This window comes from Lampetra fluviatilis, chromosome 6 (assembly GCF_964198595.1).
Source record: "Lampetra fluviatilis chromosome 6, kcLamFluv1.1, whole genome shotgun sequence".
NCBI lineage: Eukaryota > Metazoa > Chordata > Hyperoartia > Petromyzontiformes > Petromyzontidae > Lampetra > Lampetra fluviatilis.
In genome coordinates this window covers 3,006,047-3,031,765 of record NC_136280.1, presented here as the reverse complement: position 1 = coordinate 3,031,765, position 25,719 = coordinate 3,006,047, and the positions used below count along the sequence as shown (strand labels likewise).

At 49.1% G+C, this 25,719-nt stretch overlaps 1 protein-coding gene across 15 annotated transcripts in view; it reads left to right on the top strand.

The window, feature by feature from the left end:
- The window catches only part of LOC144933042 (nuclear receptor corepressor 1-like), a 180,470-nt gene that overhangs the window by 130,191 nt on the left and 24,560 nt on the right, over nucleotides 1–25,719 (top strand). For 14 of the 15 annotated variants that reach the window (XM_078857504.1, XM_078857505.1, XM_078857503.1 and 11 more), the window contains 14 exons: nucleotides 2,610–2,830; nucleotides 5,487–5,552; nucleotides 8,553–8,695; nucleotides 9,282–9,384; nucleotides 10,248–10,740; nucleotides 14,037–14,166; nucleotides 17,543–17,636; nucleotides 18,214–18,300; nucleotides 20,244–20,395; nucleotides 20,999–21,140; nucleotides 22,235–22,317; nucleotides 22,472–22,544; nucleotides 24,024–24,146; nucleotides 25,205–25,291. In XM_078857504.1, the coding sequence (XP_078713630.1) occupies nucleotides 2,610–2,830; nucleotides 5,487–5,552; nucleotides 8,553–8,695; nucleotides 9,282–9,384; nucleotides 10,248–10,740; nucleotides 14,037–14,166; nucleotides 17,543–17,636; nucleotides 18,214–18,300; nucleotides 20,244–20,395; nucleotides 20,999–21,140; nucleotides 22,235–22,317; nucleotides 22,472–22,544; nucleotides 24,024–24,146; nucleotides 25,205–25,291 (1,997 nt within the window). The remainder of the gene's footprint in view (nucleotides 1–2,609; nucleotides 2,831–5,486; nucleotides 5,553–8,552; nucleotides 8,696–9,281; nucleotides 9,385–10,247; nucleotides 10,741–14,036; nucleotides 14,167–17,542; nucleotides 17,637–18,213; nucleotides 18,301–20,243; nucleotides 20,396–20,998; nucleotides 21,141–22,234; nucleotides 22,318–22,471; nucleotides 22,545–24,023; nucleotides 24,147–25,204; nucleotides 25,292–25,719) is intronic. The other variant, XM_078857506.1, reaches the window with a different exon arrangement.

The following is a 25,719-nucleotide window of genomic DNA, read 5'->3' as shown; positions in this document are numbered from 1 at the left end:
CCAATTAACCACTCAGTTGATATTAATCCCAACATCCACACCTGCGAATGTTTTTTTACTGCCCTCCACCACGACCTTTCGCAGCCGTCACACGTTACAATCGAACCCTCGTGTTAACGAACGTCCCGTTGGCACTTGTCGGTAACCACGTCATTGCCACACGCACCGCGTCGATCCCTGCCTCGAATGATAATTTAGAGAGCGACAGTGGGGTCAGCCGCCCCCACCATCGCCCCTGTCTGGATCTCATCAGCGAGCAGTAATAAAGGCCAGACAACGACAAAAAAACATTAGCATCACATCCTGTTTGGTTATTGGAGTCGAGGCCCTTTGGATTGGAATCCCTAGATCGCGCTGTTGTTGCCATGCGTGGGGCGATTTACAAACTGAATTGCTGAAATGCCTTTAATGCCATGTCAAAATCCAGTTCTCTTCCCTGCAATGTGTGCTCCGCCGAAAAGGTTAGCCGTCTGCCAAGTAAAAACCAAAATAGGAACTGCAAAACCGGGGTTGTGTGTAATCGTCATTGGGGGGGTACCAGAAAACAGCCCAAGTTGGTGGGTGCGCAAGTGACTTAGTGCTCACGGGACACTTTAAAATGTTTTGCGAAATATATTTCAAAATCGCACGTCTGTTGCACATTAGAGCCTCTGCCAAGCACGCCCGTGTTTGAAGTACCGGTGCCACGTTACGGATCATGTTCTAAAATGCCTACCTCCTACAGGCATTGCGCGTGGTTTTAAATTTGGTCCACGATGAAAATTTGATGTCGCGTTTTGCGCGCGCAGGGCAGCAGCGGTGACCCGTGCACAAGCAGCGTCCACCCTCGCTGTGTAAATAATGTCACATCAGATATTGCGACGGCAGTGGCGGGGGGGGGATTGTTTGGGTATCGGCCTGAGCCCAAGGGAATCGCTGGCAGCTCCCAAGTTGGCGTAAATACATGGGGACGCAAGTGGCAGATTATAATCGCGCGCACAGGAAGCAGCTGCCCACATCGCTCGCCGCACCACCTCCCCGCCCCCCCCCCACAAACCGCCACACCAACGCCTGCCCATGCCTACCCCGTCTGCTTCACCTCCTCCCAATCTGCTCCTTACTGCCCCCGCTTGCCCCTGACCTAGGTCCACCTCCCCGCACCGCAGCAGCTCCGTCCACCGCAGGACGGCTGTGGCGTGGGAAAAGCTTAGCATTGCAAGAGTGGATGCATCAATAGCTCAGAATAACATTAATATGCGTATAACTCCTGTGTGTGTGTGTACGGTATAATGAGTGACTTACAAATGTTGTACAATTAGAATCACTCATGGTATGGCTAGTGATTTAACTGGGTTGTTAAGTGAGTTGATGGTTTCAGCCCAGTCACCAATGACTGCAGCGAAATAAAACCCCCATTGCATTAAATGTGAAGTAATATGTAGGCTTTCACGACCAGTATTATGATGTTACATGGTCTAACCGAAATTGAACTGATTATGAATTATATTAACTTGAGTTTTTGCACTTTAGTCTGGCTATATTCCAGCTCCGAGAATAAAAGATGTTACATTTTACTCACGAGATGAACATTACACTCGGTAGCAGAGTGGGTGGGAAACAGCTGCCCCCTGCTGCGTAAAGTGGATACAATCGGTCGCTCTCCAGTATCCACTTCAGTGGGCCGTTAATCTTACACGAAGAGTGGCACTGGATGCTTTGTCTCGTGACATGAGAAAGTTAACACAATTAGTGTAGATTTGGGAACAATACAATCTATAGTGATATTATGAATCATTTGTATGAATTAAAAATGTTCGATTTCTCTTAATCAGAAAGTCTATGCATTTAAAGTAAGCATAAGCGTAGACTTCCATTGTTGAATCATTACATCTTAGGCTCGGAATATTTTCAATCTGGCACTCAGAAATAATAATCTCTTGGAATAATTTATACCGCTTTTGGGGCTGTTCACTTAATAAAAATCATTTATGAACCTTCACAGTTTGCTGATTGACAGCCATCGCTTTTTTTGTTTGTTAGCAATGCAATGTCAGGCAAGGTGACCGTTGCTGCATTTGCACAAACCTGGGAAATATATGGCTTGAAATGATCCGCTTTGCACTCCGGTTGGCGTGCGTGGCGAGGCGGGAATGGCTTATCTCTGAGGGTTTGGTCCTGATAAACACCTTGCCCTCTTTATGTGGAGCCAGCCGCCCGGTGGAAATTGGCTGCGAAATTACACGGTTTCTGTTTTAAGTGATTGAGCAAAGGTTGGTAAAAGTTGTCGGTGAACAGATTTAAATTTAAAACTAGTTGAGACCGATAAAAAAAAAACTTCTGATGATTTTGCACCCTATGCCCTGTGACACGTGACGAGGAGGGTCCTGATTCCAAACCAAGAGGCATTTTTTGCCTAATAATATCTCCGAGACTTGAATAGAAAATACAATTTGCGCGGGACACCTGCGACGGACCTAGACGGACCTAGCACGCTCCGCACGTCTGCCACGGCGACTTTTATCGTCCTGTTTGTCTGTTTTCGCTTACTTCACGTATCGGGTTTCCTTTCCACCCCTCCCCACACTCCCACCCACCCACACGCCCCCACCCCCGCTACCACCACCGCTTAGCAGCATCAGAGAGCGGGAGGAAGGTGGGGAGGAGGCCGGGGAGGAGCGAGAAGCCGCGCCGTCCCGCCGACGCAAGACCGCCAATAGCCAGGGTCGCCGGAAAGGGCGAGTGACGCGCTCGACGGCCAATGAACAGAGTGGGGAGGAGTCTCCCGTGAGCAGCAGCGGCGGCGGTGGTGGTGGAGTCGTTCAGCCAGCAAGCGAGCTCAGCACCCAGTCAGGTACGGCTGCGCCGGCATGCATGGTCGTGTCGTCGTCGTCGACAGCAACAGCGTCGGCGGTAGCAGCAGGAGCGCACGCATGTGCTGATTCCCCCACTGCCCGCCGCCGGGGAGGGGGTGGGGGCGAGCTACAGGCGGAGGAGGTAAACGTCGGGACGACGCGGTGGCCGCATGGGAGTGGGCGGAGGAGAGAGTAACGTTGAGCTGCGTGGTGGTGTTTCGTGCGGGGGGGATGAGTAATGTTTGCGTGAAGGCGGCCTGCGGGCTGCGGGTGGGGCGGCTGGCTCTCTGGAGGTTGCTCGAGCTGTTTGGCTTGGATGTTGACCTTGTTGTTAGGAGACCCGGCGTGTGCGCACGCCAGTTCTCTAACTGCGAATATAACGCGCGCTTAACTCGCCAGTGACCTCATCAGTTCAGCCGCAGCATTGGTCATGGCTGCAAAATCCTCTGACTCAAGATTTGTTCAATGTGCCCGCACAAATACAACCGTAACTGTCTCTCCTATTTGACTTGTTGCTTGCGAGAATCCCGCACATTTTTATTCTGCATATATATGAATGCAATTCATTTATATGATATTTATAAACAATGTATTTGCTATGTATGTACGTATATGGTTTCTGAAATGGGATAATGCTTATGCCCTTGTCACACCAAAACTCACATTCGATTTTCAGTGTGGCATCCTCTGTTGACAGCGCACCTTTCCCGTGATTAGCCTCCAGAATTGCGACTTTAACATTGGACTATAGCACCGTTTGCTGTCTGCCACCTTAAGTTGAATATATTTGATTTAAAAAAAAGAAAAAAAAAAGAAACCAACTTTCAAGCAGACGCAGAAGTTAAAGTTACAATGTAAAGTTCGCGAATGCCACATCTCAGAATTAATTGAGGAACGAGTCTCTCGTGTTTGTGACCGCCTCAAGTTTTCTACCATTTCTCTTGTATGTACACACACGCGTGTGTGTACATACAAGCGTGTGTACTTGTGTGTGTGTACATGCGGGGGGGGGTGTCGTGGCAAACAGAGTTCAGTTCCTGCTCGTGGCTAGCACCAGTCCTGGGCCTCCTGTAGGTCCAACTCAGCCTCAAATGAGTAGCTAGTGCGGTGTGTAAAACAACACCATTGGGGGAGACATAGGTAATCGGGTGTGGTGCTGGCCACCCACCCCCTCGTTTACTGTGCCGGCCTTCGTAGGTGCTCAATAACAGTAATTACCCCAAAAGTCTGTGAATGCTATACCTTTGTCTTTGTACACGTGTGTGTATGTGTGTGGTCATGTTTGGGGAGCAGCTGCGCATTGGTTAGCGCACTGCGCTACGTAGCCGGCAGCACGAGGTTGATTCCTGCTCGCTCCTAACATCAATGACATTTATCCGGGCTGCTCTTGGGCCACCCCAAGCTAGACTAGGCCTTAAATGAGTACTTAGTGCGGTTTGTAAATATCCTTGGGGAGACAAAGGTGGCCAAGCATGGTGCTGGCCATACCATCCCGTCTTGCGCAGCTGAGCTCGCCTTCTTAGCCACTTGCTTGACAGCACTTGCCCCAACAGCCTGTGTAGGCTTCACGGCGGAGGATCTTTGCCTTTGGCCAGGGTAGGGCGGCATAATAAATCTGTCCTTGTAAACCAGTGAGTTATTTTCACCACGACGGGTGCGGCGAGCACTTCCCTTGCACCCCCCTCCCCTTTCCGTTGTTTGGGGTTGTGTGGACTTTTGGACTCGGATGATGTTGGGCAGCAGGTGCCCGCCTGGCAGCAGGCCCCGCGCGCGCTTTATGCCGTTCGCTGTCGTCGGGCAGACGTGAGCACCGAGTGGGCATGGGGCCAGCTGGGGCGAGGCTACGGCGATGTCGCGTTACGCAAGCCTGCGGTGTGTTTACCGTGAAAAGGGGACACATAAACGACAGGGCAAACGGTTGTCTCGAACGAACTGTTGATTTTCCCTTCACTTCCTCACCACCACCACGCCACCCCCCTTCCCCATGCCTATTCCAGACCCAGCCGCCCACTCCTCCACCCCTTTATTGTCTAATATCAATGTTGTGTTGTGGTTGGCCCGGCATTAATACCGACATTCTGAGAAACGCTTGGGTTTATTTGTTTAGAGCTGGTTCTATGCCAGGTGAATGTAATTGAAATAATACATTAACTTGTTTTGAGTCCTTTGGGTTAAATTGTACCTATTGTCAAATGTAAACACTGGCATGCATTTAAGCTGCATGCACCGTAGCACCGCTGGCATCAGTCCACTTTTTATTTGACAGGGATCATAAAAAATGTGTCACCACGTGTAACAAGTGTGCGGTATATATGGGTGTGCGTACGAAGCGCGCATTCTTTTTCTTCTTTCCGCTCGCTCAAGGGTTCATAATGGCCCGCACGGACAGTGCATTTACCCCGGCTTGATGAGCGCGCAGCCTTGAAACGTCGTGGAGGGGTTACGTTGGCGTAAAGCGGATCACGTGGGCTGCGGTTGGCCCTTTCCCGACAGAACCGTGGGGGAAGGGGAGGGGTTTAAGCGGTTCTGCCAGTGCGATACCACGCGAGCCTTGCTCGGTTTCTCAGAACTGAAATTCTAGAGCAGGAAGTGTCCGGCGTTAATCATCTCCGCGTCTCTCTCCCTCCTGCCCCTGCCCTCCCTCTCCATCCCTAGCTGCTGTCTCGGAAGCTGCAGAAGTTTGCCGTTGGACCGAAGAAGAGATGGAAGTTGCCAAAAAAGGTATTAAGTTAACTACGTGTGCCACCCTTTCACCTTGTGATTAGATAATAATGGGGTCGCCTCGGTCAGGGTTGATGGTCTGAGAGAGGAGCGCTACTCTCGGGGGGTGGGGTTGGTGGGGGAGGTGGGGCGCACGGACGCTGAAACGTGTCCGTAAAAGACAATCGTGCGTCTGGCTCGCGTGACGCTTTATGAAGACGTACAAATCAAACAGCGCCGCTTTGCAGGGTTTTGACAGGTTTTGGCTGCGAGGGAGGTTGGCCCTGTGACTTCAAACACCTGCGCTAAAAGCCCCTTACACACTGATTGTACCATCAGGTGTGTTCATTCGTTGGGGCCTCGGTGACAGCATAAGTGGATGTAGGGGGGCGCTGGGGGCGGTGATTTGTAAAGCAGTGGTCAATTCTGGAACAGTTTTTTGTCAGCTTCTGATTTACAATACAGTTCAAGTTTACATTGTGTCGAAATGCAAATTCATTTCCTGGCACTGTACAAAAAGCCGTGGGGACTGCATCATGAGAAAAAATGTTGTCGTGTATATATATATTTTTGTTTTAAAGGATGTATGAATGTATGTTGAACTTCTTTCGCAGGCAGAGGAGAGAACAGTTCGGGTCTTAAGCTTGGACTTGATTAGGGCCGGGGAATTTTCAAGTGCCAATGACTCTTTGACAGCAGAAAGTGCGTGGAGTGGAGAAGTGTGCATGGAGAGGGGGGGCAGGTGGGCAGGGGTGAATCCTCGAAGGATCTTGGAGTTTATCCTGGATTAGACTGGGAATCCGTGGAAGTGTTGGGGTGATGTGGTCACATATATGGGTAAGGGCGAGGAGTGTGGGGGGAGCAGTGGTGTAGCAGTTAGCGTGCGCGCTGTGCTACGAATCCGGCAACCTGAGTTCGATTACCACTCACGGCCACCAGCACCAGTGATGATGATATGAACCGGTCCTGGGCCTCCCCTAGGTCGACTCAGCCTCAAATAAGTACTTGGTTCGGTGTCTAAACATTGCCACGAGGGAGACAAAGGCGGCCAGGTGTGGTGATGGCCCCTCACCCACCCTGTCGTGTGCCGTTCCGGCCTTAATAGGTGCTCGCAAACAGCACTTGCCCCAACAGTCTGTTAAGGCTTTGTGGGGGATATTTGCTTTTGGAGTTTCTAAGTCAGGGACTTGGGGGAGGGAGTTGCACTGTGATGTGATGGATGCATACATGGAGGGTGTCAGCATCATCTGGGGTGAGGGAGCGGCAGATACGTTACGCTAGTGGAGGTACGAGGCCCTGTAGAATAGAGCGCTGTGATAAAATAATGAGAGCTCGCGATCAATGACAACTCCAAGGTTACACACACTCTTTGCCACGCTCGACTTAACCTGATCACTGAGGCCATGGTCTCACCCCCGTAATCTCTTTAATCTCTTGAGCTGTCGGTTATAACGTTTTTTCCAGCTGGTTCACTGTGTTTGCGATAAAGCGTTTTATGTAACCGTTGTTGGGTTAGCGTCTTTGTAAAATAGAAAAAAAGCGAACACCACCCTTTGCTTAAGAATTAGGACTGTGGGGGGAACCATTCAGAGAGCCTTGCTTGAATGCACATTGTGGCTGGCGTGGGGGGGGCTGTACATGTCGCGCGCTGTCTTTTATTGCAGGTTTTTTCGGTGTGTTGTGAAAATGTCTGACATTTACTCTGTAATTGCAGTTTATGTAGTCAAATCAAGATGAGTTTTAACGTCCGGCAAGCCCACGGCGCATTTATTGCACTTGCAGTATTTGACTGGCAGAGCTTATAAATGGAAGCTCTATGTCTGTGTGTGTGCCGTGTGTAATTATACGATGCTTGTGCAACGTTTATTCCCACTTTAGTGCTGTTCTTTTTTTTACTCTTTCCCTCCGCTTGAAGTGCTGACGTGAATGAACGCATCTGGCCCCCTGTACTTAAATTGCCCAACGAACAAAAAATAATTTGCGGGGTGCTTCCTTCATTGTTCTCACAGGCAGGATGATTCCTTGTCAATATGGGGACGGGTCAGGGTTTAGGGCTTTGGCAAAGACACTTTTTTATTTTTGGAAACTTTTAAGTCAATGTTTTCCAATGAACGTCGCATTTTTGTTAACTATAATTGTGCCAAAAAAACCGTCTGCCGCCGGAATGCACGTGCGGATCGATCTCTGTGGTTGGTGGCATAAGTCGACTGTGGTCCTGCTGCTGTTGCTGATCCCTTCGTTGCCTGTTCAGCAAGACAAGCCTCATTTGTAACCGCCCGTGCCTCCAAATGTCAACAACGTGCTGCACCGTACTGTTGACTTTGTGTAGGCTATAAATGGGAAGGATAGGGGTGGTATTCTTATCATCTGGCCTCCCGAGAGGGTCCAAGTTCCCTCGGTGTTGCAAAGTTCACAGAGGCAAAATAAAGGAGGAAATGGGCCCTATTTGTCAGTTAGTGTTTACTGCTGACTGTGCCTAAAAGGCCTTTATGGCTCCATTGGTATACTTGGACGACTAGCTGGTGTACAACTGGCCATTACAAGGGGAGCTTTGGAGTACTTAATCATTCGTGAAGGCCTTCATTAGCGCCCAGTGTAAGCATTGAACCGATGTTTGCTTTCAATTGGGTCAACAGATTGCAGGAGTGGTGATTGGAATTTTTTCTCACATTGCAATCTCTGATGACTGGTAACAATGTAGGTTTTCTCTCCCTGTTGTAGACTGCACATCATGTCGGTTCTTATTGTTGCTGGTAGCGTTTCCCCCCTCCCCCCAACTCCGTGGACGCCACCCGGTATTTTGTAGCGCGCATCGTAAACTCATGATTGCCATTTTCCTTCTCCCTACCATTGCCTTTCGGTGTCGTGAAAAGTCTCCGAAGCCCGCAACGTTTGCTCCGACTCGATTTGTCCACAACGCACCCTCCAGTTGGGGTAGCCGTGTGTGTGCATGTTGCGCGTGTCATCTGGACAAGGTTTTTTTTTGCCAACGTCATTGTGCGCGCGGTGTCGGCTGGGCAGGGCTGCTGGAGCATGGACGCAGCTGGCCCGCAATCGCACGCATGGTCGGCACCAAGACGGAAGCGCAGTGCAAGAACTTTTACTTCAACAACAAGCGGAGATACAACCTGGACGACTTGGTTGAGCAGCACCGCTTGCAGACGGTAACTGCACTCTCGACTTTCGCGCGGCCTGCAATTTTGAAAGCGAAATTATATTTTCTTGCTCGGGAACAAGCTGTTTTTCTTTGATGAGCGAGCGGGGGGGGGGAAAGTGTGGGTTTGATAGAAGGAGCAGCCGAAATGTCACCTTGGCCATGAGTGTCCTGCTGGGAGTTGAGAGTGGGAAGCTTTGGCACGGTGGGGGGTTGGGGCGGTTTTAACGGGTGCTGCTTGGCTGAACTTCTACACCGCTTCGCCCGCCCTAAGTGCTTCTCGATATTAAAACTCAAAAGCAAAGGGGACACGTAACGCATTTTGCAGAGTGCACATCCACCCGCTGCCGCCGCCTGCTGCCGCCGCCCACGCGGGCAATTACTCCGCCACGAACAGTGGAAATTGTCCAATTCCGAAGGAAATTATTTTGAAGAATTTTTTTCGCGCAAAGCAGGAATAATAAATGCATCCAAGCTTCTTATGCCCGCCCGCACCCTTTTGTTGGCTGTGCGGTTTGTGTGCGCGCGTGTTGTCTGTCCAGTGGTCTAACCCTCCCCACCGTCCCACCGCGTGTGTTTTTTGTCGGCGGCGCCAGTCGGACGGGTCCCAGGATCGCGAGGCGTCGTGCGTGGGAGGCGAGAGTGGCTCCTCCAGCACCTCCGGGGCTCACGAGCAGGAGCACGACGGCGAGAGCGATGGTAACGGCTTCCCGCCGAACGGCACGCAGGGAAAAAGGAAACCCGTGGCGGCCGTTTGCCCGTTTAGCCACCGCGGTTTAGCTTCACGCCGCCACATCTTTAGGTCATTTGTTCAAAACCAAATTCATAAAAAAAAATTGTACTTTTTATTATACCAGGTAAGGCCCCACTCAGCTATATAGCTCTTTTTCAGAAGGGACCGGGCCATAAATGGTAGCTCAACGAAGTGGCTTATCATGTGGAAATTTACAGCAGCAACCAAATACTGTAAATGTACTTCGGTTCTAAATGTGGAGGGTAAAACTGGAGAAAAATCCATGGGATCATGGTGAGAGAGACAATCTTGAAATATATAGGTGTTGGGGATGGGATCTCCATGAAAACCAGGCGAGGTAGTTAACAGCTTACCACAGTGGCGCATTAAATCCCCTCCACCTCTGCACCCAGCAGCTTTATAAATCGTGGCACCACAGTCTGACGGATCGCCAGGTCGTGTGAGGTGTTTAGATGAAGTGTGGGGTATTTCCCACGTCTTCACAGACGCCTTGCCAGCGTGGAAGAAGATTCAGTGCCCTCGAGTTTGCCCTTGTGCCAGATTTGGCTTGTGAGCAAAACTGTGCAGGGCTGCGCATTTACCTTTTACCTGGTCGCGACATTACGTTCCTTTTGTGAAACTGCACGCGATGTTAGGTGTCTTGTGCGTGACAGCTTCTTGCATTCCTCGCCTGAAACGAAATCAACCCGTGCGACTCCAGTACCAACAACTCACACACGGACGCATTTGAATTGTACAGAAAAATGTGAAAGGCTCCGCAAACTGTGGAAAGAGGTTTAACGTTTTTATTTGCTTTTTTTCTCGTCAGGCGCCGGCAACCAGAGCTCGGACACTGAGAGCGCTCCGTCGCCACGACCTCCTGGTGGCGGCTCCGCCAAACCCACTTCTCAAGCCGGCCCGTCGGCAGAATGGGCCCCCGGCGCTGCGACCCCGGGCGACGTGCCGTCTCTGGCCGTGAAGTCGGAGAAGGACGGCACCGGCGAGGACGTGGGACCTCGCGACGAGCGCCGCCGTGTCAAGGTGGAGGAGGAGGAGGACGATGATGAGGAGGAGGAGGCCGGGGAAGGTGGTGGCGACGCCAAGAAAGACGCTTCCAAAGAGGCGGTGCTGGCGGCGGCGGCGGCGGGGCACCGCGAGGGCGAGGTGAAGCCCGAGGGCAGCGCCCGGGCCGAGCGCAAGAAGGGCGAGCGCAGGAGAGGCCGCGACAGGGACAGGCAGAGGGGGGCCGAGGGCGCCTCGGAGGACGATTCCAGCGCCACCTGCAGCGCCGACGAGATGGATGTCGATGGCGACGAGTCGAGGTGCGGCAGATTCACCACCGAGGAATAGGCGACTGTGGGACTAGAGCTCTTAAGAGATGTGACGTAACCGAGTATGTTATTAACCAGCCCGAGATCCGCGATTATTTACGACGGCCTACTTGCCTGTACGTAAACAAGTAAGCGATAAGTTAATTTGGGAAATCATTGTTTTTTAAATAATATTTTCCAACTAAAGTTAAAAGCTTTTATGCATTATTGGATTTCTCTGTGTAATACAAGGGCCATGATGACTCTTTAAAGTGTTCCAATATTAACGAAATTTTCATTTAAAATGAAGCGCTCCTTTTAGAAACTTACCCCATTGAAATCTGACCTTATTGACCAAACCGTTGTCTAAAAGTTGGGGGAGACAAACCAGCACAAAAAAGGATTCGTTGCAAATATGCCAACGTGCTTTGCCCTGACGGTTTTGCCCATCTTATGCCGTGCTGCAAGCTAAATAATGAACTATTTCTTTCCGAAGACATCCGCGTGACAAGAACGCGTTGTGTAAGTTGTTATCTTATGTATTATGGAGGTTTTGTTTTCCCTTCTAACTTTTGTTATTGCAACGTTTCATGTTCTTGTACGCAGGGATAATTGTTTGTCCTGGAAATATGGGGAGGCGTTCATCCAGCAGTGGATTGATTAAGGGCTTAAATACTAACAAACGTATTAATTGATTGCAATCTTTGGACCGAAAAATCTATTGTACGGGTGTTCAGGGAAGTCCAGTTGCGCGTACGTAGCAGGCACATTAAAACACGTGTACAAACATTTTAGCATCTACAACCTCATACGGTGTACGTTTATCCAATTTTAATTACATCTCCATGGCGTCAAGAACAGGAAGAAAATACACAGGATGGGTAGCGAATGCTCAGTCACGAGTGTAAGCAAATGGTGCGCGCTGTGCCGGTTCGTATTGAGAACGGTCGATATTTGTGGTGAAAATGAAACGAGTTGTTTGGTGATTCTGCGTTGAGCAGAGTGGGGTGCACAAGCATGAATAACAAAACGAAAGAAAACTCCTCATTCATGGCCTTAAAGGGGGGAAAAAAATATATTTAAGAAGGCAACGTTTTGGGCTGTGGCCGCCGCCCCCTTGGAAGCACGTAAATAGAGAGGCCGGAGATTTGGTGGACAAAGAGTTGGAGACTGAAATTGTACACCCTGGGGCCTGATGAGATTTTAATTAAATTAGTGTTCTTCTCTTGACATACGAGTAGCTATTTAATGTATTAAATCATCTAAATATACATATGCCAAAAAAAAAGCTGCAACCGGCTTTATTTCTTTATCATCAAGCCCCATGGTGTAAAATGCAGTCCCGAACCCTAATCTCACTTTCTCTCTGGCTGTCCGGGAAGGGCCTTCGCCCGAAACGTCATGCAATAAAATATGTTTTAGTTTCTTGTTCAGGCCGTAGCGTTCATGACCAATGCGTTTGTGTTTTGTTATTTGCGCTTTCGCACCGCCGACATAAGGCACAGTGCATCACCGACTGAGAGTCGTCGTGGTTGTGCTCGAATCCGCTGTTTAGTTTGAGCACCGCCGCTTGGCTGCTGTCTAAACGAAAGTCAATTATGCACAAATAAGTCAAAGGCACTTTTACAACCCAAGCGATAATGAAATGTGCAAAATCTCTTTCTAAAAACTAATAGATATAACAGTGTTAATAGATCCTTGAGTGCATGATTAATCACTGGCTTAACTGCTGGTAGTAATAAATAGCTGTTTCATCAAATGGGAACATGAGCATAATCAGCTCAAGAAGTCATAACATTATTTCATTTTGTAACTACAGGAAAAGCATTGCTAAATAATTTTGATATTTTATTTTTCGGTTGATTTCTTTCATCAAAACAGGCGTCGTATGGCACTTGAAGACAGAATGTATTTTCTTCACATAAACTTTGGTTATTTAATCCCTTGTAGATTTCAGCGCAGCTGAATTTCAGAGGGTTTTTCTTTCCTTCATGTAAAGCAGACCAAGCCGATAGAGAATGTGCGGCTTCCGTGATGAACTCTTCTCTGTGTGCGTGCGTGTGTTTGTCTGCTGAGTACTGATCACTCGCGTTTCTCGTATCATCGTGGCATCTCCACGCAGTAGAATAGTAATTGTCCGTATTGCTGACAGGTATCCTGAGCCTTTCATTATTTTTTTTACTTTTATTAAAAGTGACCTCGACCGGTACAATAAGCTGCGCGTTTGCGCACGGGGAACAGAGTGTTCTTGCCTCGGCGTCTCATTAAACGAGTCGGCACGAGTAGGCGTTGGAGCGAGCGTGCTCGCGCATACGCATGCGCACGCAAGCGCGTGTGCCGCGCGCTGTTGAATTTAATTTTCTCTAATTTGTTGCTCTGAGCGCCGGCACATTCGGCAAAACGCCTCTCCTGCCATCGCCACAGCCGGACCCGTTGACTTCCTCGCACACTCTGCAACGTCTCCCCCACCCCCCCGCTCGTAAGAGCACGGTATTATTGCGCCGCAGTAGCGTTGCGCAAACACTTGTCATTGCCACGCGCGATGACCTGCGTGGTCGGTCGATAGGTCGGACAGTCAGTCATTCGTGATGGTAGGTCCAGTTAATGTTTGAATGACATCATCGGTGAAGCGGGGGGTGTGGGGGGAGGAATGAATGACAAGCCGACATGCCAGTCAATTAAGTGAGGATCCGGCCCATATGTCGACGCCGATACAAAACCAAATGGTCAAAGTGCGTCGTTTGTTTGTGTTACTCCTTAATGGAATTTGGAGTGGAGCTTCTATTGACGTGTGTGGCTGGTTCGCTGTAAAGCTCTCTCCTACCTCTACAATGGCTCTACGTGAAGTGTTATACATTTATTGCCGTGCCATTGGCCAATCGTACGCAGTGGCTTTTTTGCCGTTGGCCAATCGGAGAACGCTCGGATCAAATTTGTATTCTGCTTAAGGTTGGAATTGTATACTTGTTGGCGTGCAGAAAGACATCGACTGAGGATGTAACGATTCAACTCCTTCCTCGATTTGACAAATTGCCGCGAAATCCAATCGCAAAGAATAATTGGTGAAGAAGAAATATTTGATTTTTAATGCACTACTAGATATGTGTTTTGAGAGTCGAATAAATGGATCTAAATCGTCCGAACCCTGCCAGTCATTACATAAAAGGCGGATAGACGGAGCAAGAGTGAAAGTGTTATCTTTCAAAGTACGGCTTAACAAATGTTTGTCCTACCTCCCACATGCCCCATGCCTCCCCCCCCCCATTCTTCCCCCCTCCCCTCTTCTCCCACCGATTCTCATCGTTCAGGCAAAGGCTGCTTGGCCCCAGCGCGAAGTCCGGCGTTGCGTCGCCGAATAAATCGGCGTTGAGCGGAGTGGGCGGCGTGGCGCAGGACCTGCAGCACATGGTGCAGAGAGCGGCGGAGATCCCGGCCATGGTAATAGATCGCACGCGGCGGCGCAGCTCGCTGTGCTGTTCCACCCCACAGGGTGCCGCGGTGGCCAGGAGTTGTTAACCTCACCTGGTATACAGGAGGTCGTGAGTTCGTTACCGACCCTGACACCTGTATATTTTGAGTTTTAGGAACATGCGTATAGAGTAGAAATTTCCACACAATATGCCACTTTTGTTGGGCTGTCATTTGTGTCCAGAAAAAGAGCTATCCAGCTCAGTGGGCCTTACCTGGGAAAATAAAATGTTTTATTGTTTACTGTGGAAACGGTTGTGTGACTTTTTAATTGGCATTACATTTTTAGGGGGTCACGATTTTATAACAGCATTGGCTCCGATATTTATCTTGTTCGTAATGTCTCATCCCATACCGTCCGTCTTGTTGTACTGTGTGTTTGCTGTCTCTGTCGTCTGTACGTGCCGTGGTTTTTTGTGCTATCTGATCGAATTGGGGGTCATCTGGTACCGTGTGTGCTGTGCTGTCTCTCGTCTGTACTTCTGTCTCATTTGTACCGTCCGCTTGATCTCTGCACGCTGTCTCGTGTGTAACGCTGTCTTGTCTGTACCATCTTTATTTACTGTCATCGCCATCTCCTTGACACTCATTCATTTGTATTGCAAAATTCTCGATATAGAACGACTTGGCGTGGAGCGTTTAGCAAATCACGTAACAAATCTGGACCGGCTGCCAAGCCACCCAGGGACAGCATTGGCAAAGCAGCGGGTGTTAGAGCCTAGCCCTGGCTTTCTCCCGAGTCCTCTCAGCCTTAATCGAGTACCTGGCGAGGTGCTGTGTGAACATCGGCACGTCGCAAAGGCGGCTGGGCTCGGGTCACGCGCTGTGTGGCCTCTTCGTAAAAAGTGCTCGCTGTAGAATCACTTGCCTTTTCGGGTCAATGAATTTGTGTTTTTGTGTGTGCGGTATTGTTTAATTATTTTGTTTAAGTTTAGCCACTTCTCCAATTCGTCATTCTTTGTGTTGTGAGTAATGGATCTGTTACTCAAACGGGTTCCCGGACAGCATTGCAAATGTTTCAAAATCTCCCTGGAAAGGGATCCAAATCAATGTGGTAACCGGTGATGTGCGTTGACATAATCGGCAGAGACTTTAATTTTAATGTTTCAAAATCTCAATGGTGGTAAGGCGTCGCATTCATCGTCATCTTCATCATCATCATCAGCTATGATCCCCTTTCCGTGGCCGGCTCTCACGGTCTTGCGATGCAGCAATCCATCCGGCTGCTTGCACAACAAGTTGATTCCACTGCTACTGTGTCCATTGTCGATGGCCTCTCAGGCGCTTTTCCCTCTTTGAAGCTGCAACTGTCACGAGTCTTAAGTACGGTATCATGGTATTGGCGGTGAAATCCAGCAGCCGCCACGATTAATACTGCCGGTGTAAATAACCGTAATAATACTTCGGCACACCGTTTGTTTCACTCACAGTGGACCTTAAAGATCATCCGATGTCTTTTCGCAAGATTAGGGAGTTGGCCATTGTTGTGCTGGTGTGTGGAGTTCAAATCTGCATAATTCGAAAATTACACCACGAATTACTCAGTTGAGATTATAAATCGCAATCATTACCCCCGACTGGTAGACTAATGCCCCCCAAGGTTATCTTGCAAACGAGACGGTCCTCATCTCTTCAGTTGCTCATCTGGTTTAACAAAATAATTTTAAAACACGCATCTGTACCACCAGACATCATCCCTGCACGCAACCTACCCTGCCTAAGCCCACTTTGCGTAACCTTAATAATGTCTTCTTGGTTCTTTCGGTAAAGTCACGTGGAATTGAAATAATAAAGTAATAAAAATAAAACGTAAAATAATTCTCACGACGTTTCGGCCACAACGAAAGAACCAAGAAGACGAATCCCTGCAGTCACGAAAGCTTTAAATCGAAACTTAATAATGTCCCCAATGCGAGAGTTTCTCTTCCCGTCTCTCCGCGTAATTCCCTTTTCTGCCTCTGTGCACTTCCTCTTCCTGTCTCTCCGCGTAATTCCAAGCGTGCACGTGTCGCGCGCGCATGTGCGCTTGTTTCTCTGGGTACTCTGGCTTTACTCCCTGCACGAAGCCATGCATTTGCCCGTGGGATTCGACACATTTCCCCAATGCAGGAGCCTCGTCAAAAGCGAGTCTTTCGAATCGGTGAGTTTCCGCCGGACGGTACATTTTTGCTCGCCTCAAAACGAGTGCCCTTGGGGCACTGTTGAGCAACATGCCCATTGATTGCACTCTGTTAAAAAAACGGTCCAGCCAAAAGGCAGATTGGTGTGCTACGGAGTTCAGACTCATAAAGAACATCTGTTTGGCTTATGTGCATAAAAGCCGGGCTATCTGTGTCTCGGGTGGGAACAAACAAAACGCACAATGGAGCCTCGCGAGTGGGAGATCAGGTATCCCGCTGTTTACTACCACCCTATTGCGCTCAGTGTACATATGAGTTAAAAAAAAATAATAATACTGCTTAAAATCAAGATTAATACTGATTCTTTTACAGCGTGCCTCTCCTTCCGAACAGGGTTGGAAAATGTAAGACGGTTGCTCTTTAAGATTCTCTATAAGTTCCGAAAGTTACATTATTTACGGCCATGGTGGGACTCGGGGTGCTGTAAGAGGGCTGGCTGCCACTTGAGTTCAAATAACAACCATTGTCACATGGGCTCAGAATCATCATCTCTTGTGCTCATCGTGTATTGCCCAATGAGCACCTTTCATTATGAGGTCAGCAGTGGCTCTGCAATGGGCAGATTATCCTCCTGTCATAGGAATGTGGAGTTCTGCAAGGAACTCCGGCTTGCCAAATACAGAGGATCGCTGACAAATCCTCGTTTGGGCATTCAGGCCTTTTCTTTTAGATTGTTAATCATGAATGACTTATTGTGATTAAACAAAACAATTCGACATTGTGTAAGAACCTGAATTTGATTGAATTCCCAGAAGGAAATTCCCTCTCGGCACGTTGAACTATCCGAGTTCCTGAACCCAAGACGAGATGTTTCGCTAGACGGTACCACCTGTGAGGTGGCAACACTTTAGCGGTTCCTATTTCTACGTGGCCAGCAACGATGAATGATGATAGAATCATTTGCAATTAGTGGTTTGTCAAAGAAGTCAGTTCAGGCTCATGGACTACCCGGAGAAAAAGTATTTTATTCAGGCGCTGAAGCGAGGCATCCAGGGCAGCTCCCCCGTACCAAGAGATCCCTTCTCTTTCCGCACACTTTGAGCCACAGATAAGTTTCGTTGGGTTTACGTGAATTCAGCTGAAGTCACTCGTCACGTCGGATATTTTCTTTTGCTTGTCCCAAGCTGGTCACGAGCGTTTTGCATTTCTTTTTTTTTCTTCGACAGCTCCCGATATCGTACCTGCCCGGAGCAATGGGGGCAGGCGGCAGCCAGGATGCCTGGGCGCTGTACCAGCAGAAAATCATCAACGAATACAAAGGTGAGATGTGCGCCCCATCCCCTCGAAAAAAACCCAGTGTGTATGGTGTTGGATCCTTTGGTGGATAATTAATACATAACGAGCTGTCTGGTAGGAGGCCGTTTAGCAAGTAACATTCTCTAACCGGCAGGACTATATATATATAAAAACGTAGCTTCCGCTCGTTCGTGTGGATTTCCCTTGGGTACTCTGGTTTCCTCTTACCCGCAAAAAAATATATATTGCAAAAATGTATATCAGCCAGACTTCCCACCCTCTTAACGGTTGCTTTGGTAAAAAAAAGTAAAATAATAAATTGTTATCACAAATGAACAAGGAGGGAACGTTAGAAAAATAACACGCGGTGTTCACTTTCGCCGGTGATGCTCTCCAGCCTTCATCTCCCCTTCCCCCCCGTCGATGGCCGTGCCCTGTTCTGCCGTTGTAATGTGGTGATTTTTATCGTGCCACGTTGGTTTTATTTACGCCGTCGCCCTGGTTACCGGCACAGAAACGAGATTAGCAGGTGCGTGCGGCCAGCCGTCCTCTTGCGGTGTCGTCTAAAAAAATAAAATGTTTCCTCCGTTTCATCCCCCAGATCCGAGCAAAGCGGGACCCAAGGACCTCACGAAACCCAGCCCTCAGGCGTCGTCGCCGCACATCCCGCATTCCAGCGTCCCACCAGGTGAGATCGCGGCCAGTTTTATGCATCTCCTCAAAGTAACAGTACGCGTTCGTCGTAGCAGACAGTACCTTGGCGACATTTTTGTTTATTTAATGGCAACTTTAAATATAGGCTTAATCGTCTAATGCAATTCGCTGAACGTGGCGATAAATCAAAACGGTCGCAAAGCAGCATGCTGCTCGGTTGTAACGAGATCTGCGCTTTCACGTAAACCTCTAGAGAAGGGCTCCGTGAAAGCAAAATTTTTGTGTTGCTTGGATACCGACAAGAGGTCTTGTTTGATTTGTAAGCGTTTTGCACCGAGGCGTTGAAGCAATTTGCTACGACGGTCGTTTGAGAATTAATGGTGAATGAAAATGTATTACTTTGCAAAAATGGTAATCACTAACGGGAATGCATAATATAAATAATAAAACAAAATTGTTACGTAATTTTCCCCGTTATTTACTCGGAAAAGCCTCATCGAGTCTGAAGATTCGTTGGAGGAAATTTGGGTGAGGAAATTTGGCCAATTCCCTTTTTCGTGTTTGGCTTTGTGTGGGAGAAAACCCGAGTAACCCTGAGGGTAACCCACACGAATGGGGTGGCAACTCACCCCACATCTGCACAGTTAGAGCTTACGAAATCCATTTCTGTAAAAACCTTGGTATTCCCAGATGGTTGCCCATCATAGTCCCAACCAGGCCGAGTCTTTGCTGAGCTTTCAAGATCTGACGAAATTGACTACGTTGGCGGGACTTTGTGGTTTGTGCACGTGGTTGTGCGTGTGCTTGTGTCAACGTTCTCATGTGTATGTGCGTGCGTGTTTGCGGGAGGAAGTGAGGCTTTGGTGGTTTTCGCTGCAAATTCGTTCGCCCTCACTGTAATTTCTGGCCGCAGTAACCCAACACCATAGTAGTCGGCCTTTTGCCACCTTGAACTGGGCCTGGTCTTTCTCGACATCGGCTACATAGATTGCGTAGACTAAAAAGATTTGCCTACTGCTGAAGTGGTCATCATCTCCACTGCATTACTAAAACGTTGGGGTGTGTAAGTAGCACGTTTTTAATTCTGCCCACTTATTTTATTGTAACTGTGGGATTCTGCTGCCATGACATGATAGTCTGCACTGGACTAATAGCCAGCACTGGAGTTCGAACCTCTGGCACAGCAATTGTTATAATTGGCAAAAATGATAATTGATGCTTATGGCGGTACCCCGGGGTACCAAATAATACAAAATGGCCGAGGCAATTAAATATTTTATTTCCGGGGCACTATTTTTTCTTTCCAGGGGTGTACTTAACTCCGCGACTGGGGTACCAATCAATATAAAATCGGTGCTAATCCGCGATGTTGTAACACAGCAAGGACGATTGTGCTGAAACCCTGAACGCTCTTACGCACCATAGTGGTGCATCGTGTCCAGCTCGTCGAGATGAGTCGATTGCCGCATCGCCGACCATCAACAGACTAAAAATGACTATATCACGGACATTATGCGAGAGCCGGGGTACCGCCATGAGGTTCAATTTTCATAAACCTTTGTCAATCCACTGTTTGGTCATACTGCACCATGTTGGTAAGTGAAGGGGTGGGGGGGGGGGCTTCAGGACTGTGCGGAATCAAACTCAGGTCCCCGGGCTCACATTGCGGTGCACCAACCACTGCGCCACCGATCCACGGTCCCGTCAGGACACTAACGACCGGTATGATCTTCTTGGTTCTTTCGGTAAAGTCACGTAGAAGGGAAATAATAAAATAATAATGATAATAAAACATTAAATAATACAATTCTCACGACGTTTCGGCCACAACGCAAGCAGCCGTCCTCAGGTGAAGAACAGGTCTGTCGGAAAGACAGCGTCCGTGACTTTACTGAAAGAACCAAGAAGATGAATCCCTGCAGTCACGAAAGCTTCGAATCGAAATTTTACCGTTATGATGTCTGCGCATGTGCGTAGGGTTGCAGCCGGTGCCTCAGCAGGCGTCGCCAACCGGCATGGAGCCTCCGAGACCCACGCTGTGGAGGCCTCCCCGTGCCTCCAACATCCCCTCGCCGCCCCCGCTCATCCCCTCGTCCAAGCCGCACGGTGTGGCCGGCTCCATCACACAGGTACGGTTTTCCTCCATTGCAGTTGCACATTTCGCATCCGCTGCAGCTTCGTGTGCATTGACGTCTGCGGTTGAACGGGGTTCAAGGGCAACTCGTGGCCCAAAATGTTTTTTTGCAACTGGGTATTTGCTCTCTTCCATGTTTACCTCACGCACGTGTGTGTACATGCATGTGTGTGTTCGGTTTTGGGGAACGATAGTGTAGCAGTTGGCACGCTGTGCTACGAACCCAGCGACCAAAGTTTCGTTCCTACTTACGGCCCAACAGCAGTGACGATTTTCTGAAGCGGTCCTGGGCATCCCCTAGGTTGACGCAGCCTCAAAAAACGAGTACCTAGTGCGGTGTGTAAACATCGCCACTCGGGAGACGAAGGCGGTCGGGCGTGGTGCTGGCCGAACCCCCACCCCTTTGTGTGCCGTGCCGGCCTTCACAAGTGCTACTCGCTAACGGCACTTGCCACAACAGTCTGTTAAGTTTAACACGTAGGCTTTCGCGACCAATATCCATAATAGAGGTTTTTGGGTTAGATCGCGTCTGTGAAGGCTGAGATCGCGTCTGTGAAGGCTACAACGCGGGATCTTTGTCTTTTGTGACGTAACTCAGGGCACGCCAGTGAACTACCCACCACCGGTGCCCGGGCTGCTGGCGCCTTACCAAGCGGCCGGCGGCGGAGGTCCCGGCGGCCCCAGCCCCAAAGGCTCCATCTCCATGGGGTTACCGCGGCACGCCGAGCCGGTCAAGCATGGTGAGAGCCCCCGAACGGTGGCGTCCGCCCGTGAGATGCCCGTTTTAACCACCCCCCGCCTCCCCCTGTGTGCTGTCATCAACTGAATAATAATAGTAATGTTTACCACGTGGGGTTTTTTTGGTTTCCTGGTTTCTCATCTGACAATGCTGGATGCAATGTCAAGCGAAACGTGATATCCGATTGCTATTTTTTGTTTGTGGAGAAGTTGTTCTTCCACTTATCTGTGAGCCTGAAATAATAATAAGAAAAATAATATGCACGTTAAATGCGTGACTATTTCATATGATTACCTACGTTGGGTGTTGGAGGGCTACATGACAAATATTAGGCTAGATCATTGTGGCCTAATCCAAAAATCTATAATAATTTAATAATTATTACTTACTTGCCCAGGGAAGCCACTCAAAATAAAGACTCTCCTTCCGGAGGGTTCTGCTACATTTGGATGCTTGGGAAAACCAATCACATTGCGTGTGTGTGTGTGTTTAGCTATGGAAACCCATGCCGGATGAGGGGAGAGCATACATACAGACTCGCTCGCTCACACACACACACCCTCGTACAGACACTAGCACACACACACTCTCACACACGTACTCAAGCACTCAAACAACACTCGCACTTGACAGAACTGGGAGAAAATACAAACTGCAGGATTGGAACAGAGGTCCTTGTTGCTTTTTGGCCACCAGTGTTACCACCGAGCGTGCCGCCCATGAAGACCGTGATGTGGCTGTTTACTGCGACGTTAATGATTCCACACGTTCCAGAGGGCAGCTGTGATGTTGCTCAATAGTCCTCAATCGTAGTTCTCCTAACCCACCACCACCACGACGTTTCAGCCCGCCACCACCATTGAGTCATCGCAAATCTTTCTATTTGTATGCAACTGCAGCTGCCGTTCATTGCACGGACCCGACGGTTGGTTGGTAATTGCGGATCGGTTGGCAGTTGTGGAAAGCTGTACCTTGGAGGTGGGGGGGTGGTGTGTGGGGTACGATGACTCCAGTTGACTTAATGATAAAGAGCGCGCCAGTGCCTCGCATAACATAACGCCCGCACACCCGCCTCTCCGGTTTATTTGTGTTCAGCGACCCCGGACAGGAGTATCTCAAAGGGGACGTCTGGACCAAAGGTCCTCCCAGACTCCAACTACAGAGGGTCCATAACTCAGGTAGAGACACATTCTGCCCTGATCACGTCATCGCGTTCATGAGTCCATCCAAGCCGCCACCTACCGCTTCTCTCTCACCTTTGTATCTCACCGCTCGCCCACCCACCACCTCGTTTTCACTTAACAAGGTAACGACGATGTGATGTTCCAACAGGGCATCCCCGCAGATGCGCTCTACAGGATTCACCATCCCAACTTGCGGGGCGACGACGATGTCATATATTCCGGTGAGCCACTTGAAGGGAAGATGAGCTCTTATCTTGTGGCTACCGCACGCCGCGATAACGGTTTGCCTCGCGGTGTGCGACGCGCGACCGCAGCTTCGTTCGTGAGAAAAATAGATTTCCAAGATTATGGCCACGTGTGTTATTATTCAGTTTGCTGACATCGTCGTGACTCCACTCTCATTCGATCTCACATCGTCCGTGCAGCTACGTCACTCGGGGAGTGCTCCGATGGAATGTCTTCAACGTGATTTCACACAACCTAGGTACATGAGAAGTTAAAATATTTATTTCGACTGCTGGAGGAATCCGATAAGCTCTGAAGCTTCTTTTTCACACGTCCAGTGTGGGCAAGTTAGCGGGTTACAGGAGAAAACAATGCAAACAACGATTGGAGTACAAAAATAGAGAAAATGGTAAAGCAAGTCACTAAATATAAGTCCAATTTATCAAGATTGATCAAGGCAGCAGTAACAGCAACAAAACAGTTCCAGACCACACCAAGATGACACCCAGTCCCGCAATGCATAGTTTTTGTTGTTGCATCCTTTGTTATTGCCCTGTTTAAAACAGATCGGGCATGGGAAAGGATTGAAATTTAAAAACAATGCACGTGATGTCTTGTTTTTCTTTATTCAATGGGTGACTGCTCCTCTTCTGCTGCTACCCCCACAGTCTGAAATTCCCTTCCGATGGCTGTCCTTCTTATCTCGTTCAATTCCAGACTTTACACTTTCCTTTTCTGCCCATGACTGAACCGTGTGTGTCTCTCTCTTTTTCCTTTTGAAGTGTCTTCATTTGCCCATCAATCATTACATTTTCTCTAACACTCTCTCTCCCTGCTCAACTAATAAAAACATCGTTTAACAGATGGATGTGCATGTTTCACCCCCCCCACTCCCCCCCCCCCTCCCCCCCTGCTTGTACAGAATCTTGAGATGCAGTCACATTTAGGCGAATCACAAAACTAAATCGTACACATTTTACACTCCGCTGCAACTAGCTCGCTCTTCAGAGTGCAGCGATGTAGTTGCAGCGTGTTTAATTAGTGAGAAACGAAATACCGAGTACCCCGTATAAACGCGCTTTCTCTGTCAGTTTTCACATTTGACACCCACTCCCGTTGAATGTAGTTATTTAATTATTATGCCTATAATAATAATATAATAATGAAATAACTTCCCCTGTATATTAAGCGCCGCCCCCCCCCCCCTCCCAACCGCCTATCATTCCTCTCTTACAACCGCACGTCTTCTCCATCGCCCATTCTCGTCCCTTTCTTTCCCCTCGCCCCTCCACCCCTTCCTGTCCCTCCCCTAGCCTTCGTGATCCCTAAGTAACCCCCTCTATCGCGGTCGCCAATTCCTGAGCCCTGCCATCTAAATCGTTCTCTTACTCCACCGTTTTTGAACTAGGTGGTTCCAGCGCCTTGAGGCAAAGGCGCTCTGTAAATACCCGCCTTGTTTTCTCCCCATTCCACAGGTGTCGTGCAGAAGGCTCCCGAGGTGTCCAAACCGCCCTCGGGTTACCTGGAGGTGTCCGCCGGAGCCAAGCGCTCCTATGACATGATGGAGGGTCGCTCATCGGCTGCCACCCAGTACGAAGGTCAGTGCGGAAGGTTAAGCGAGTGTGTCGCTCGGAGAGAAAGAAAATTATTTACCGATGGAGTGGCAGGGTTCATGGTACTGAGATGCGTGACTCTTGTCCCGCAAGGTTAGGCATTAGCACAACCTCAAGCGGAGATGACCGGTTCACGTCTTGAGCGTTCACGCATTTCTTTGCTGGAATCTATTTAAGTCCGACACGGGTCATGGAGGGCTCGTGTTGTGCGACTCTTTCACCCCGATGCTGATGTTTACGCATCGCAACGTGTACTAATTTAAGGGAGAGTCAAACTACAGGAATGTTATCAGTTTCGGATATCACTCGCCACTGATGTTATCCACAGCCAGGAATCGAACACTAGCTGCTGGGTTGGTAACACATTGTGCCAATCTACTGCATCGCCTTTCAGGCAAAGGTTATCTGTTCAGCTATATAGACTTTTTGGGACACGTGTTGATCGCGAGCTCCTAGCTCCTATTTAGTCCAGCGTGGTGGGGCCATGCCAGGGCACCATTGCGTCCACATTGTTGACGTGGATCACATCAGAGCTCGGAAGCTAAGCAGGTTAAGTGGATAGTGCTTGGATAGGCGACCACCTGGCATGCCGGCTTGTCAAAGGGCAGCTGCGGGACTGAACTATGTGGTGTTTAGCAGAGGGCAGGGCAGCAGCTGCATCATTTATTTTCTCCCCTGCTTTACCAACCTGTACCGACCAGCGTGGTGAAGTCGGTTCAAATAGCCCCCATGACACGCTCGACATGGGGAGGCCATCATCCATGAGTTGATTGACAAAAGGGGGGTGGCTGTACGTGTACAATTTAGCATGAGCATTTGTGCTTTACACAAACACTGTCATGCGTAATTTATTAAATCAATGCTCTTGTTCATGATGTTATACGTCAGGATGCGCAACCGAAGGCGGCGCGCGCTTGCTTGTGCGTTAATGAACACAGCACGCACGCCATTCAGACGTCTAATCCAAAATATACGTCGCGCGATGCTGACGAATCCTTTTGCGTTGTTTTTGGCTTTCATCTTGCTTGCTGTGGGCCCGGCAGGTTTGATAAGTCGCGCTGCGATGAAGGACGAGAGCGGCCTGCGTCCCGCTAAGGACCGGCCGACTGCGCACGGATCCATCATTCAAGGTAAACGGTCGTGTTGCGCACCCACCGCACGCACACAGCCTGGCTTGCGGTCGAATCGATCATCGCGCATGGATTCATTTTATCAGCAGTTTGGCACCAGACTTTCTGCAACAAAATTAATCAACCTCATCGTCGCGTCAAATCGCCAAAAATACGGAGCGCCGCTCGTAATTTTAATTCGTAAGTTATGTTTCTTTCATAATCCGCTGCTGAATGAAGGCCTCCCAGAGCTGTATCGGTCATAGAGGTTGTTTGACCATACTTCACCAAGCCGGTTACGAGGACGATCGCGTGGCGCGTTTAAACAATTTTTTTATTTTACCAAGCAAGGCCTACTGAGCTATGTGGCTCAACGAAGTGGCTTATCACGTGGAAATGTATAGCACCCAAATACTCTAAACACATGTTGATTCTAAATGTGGAGGGAA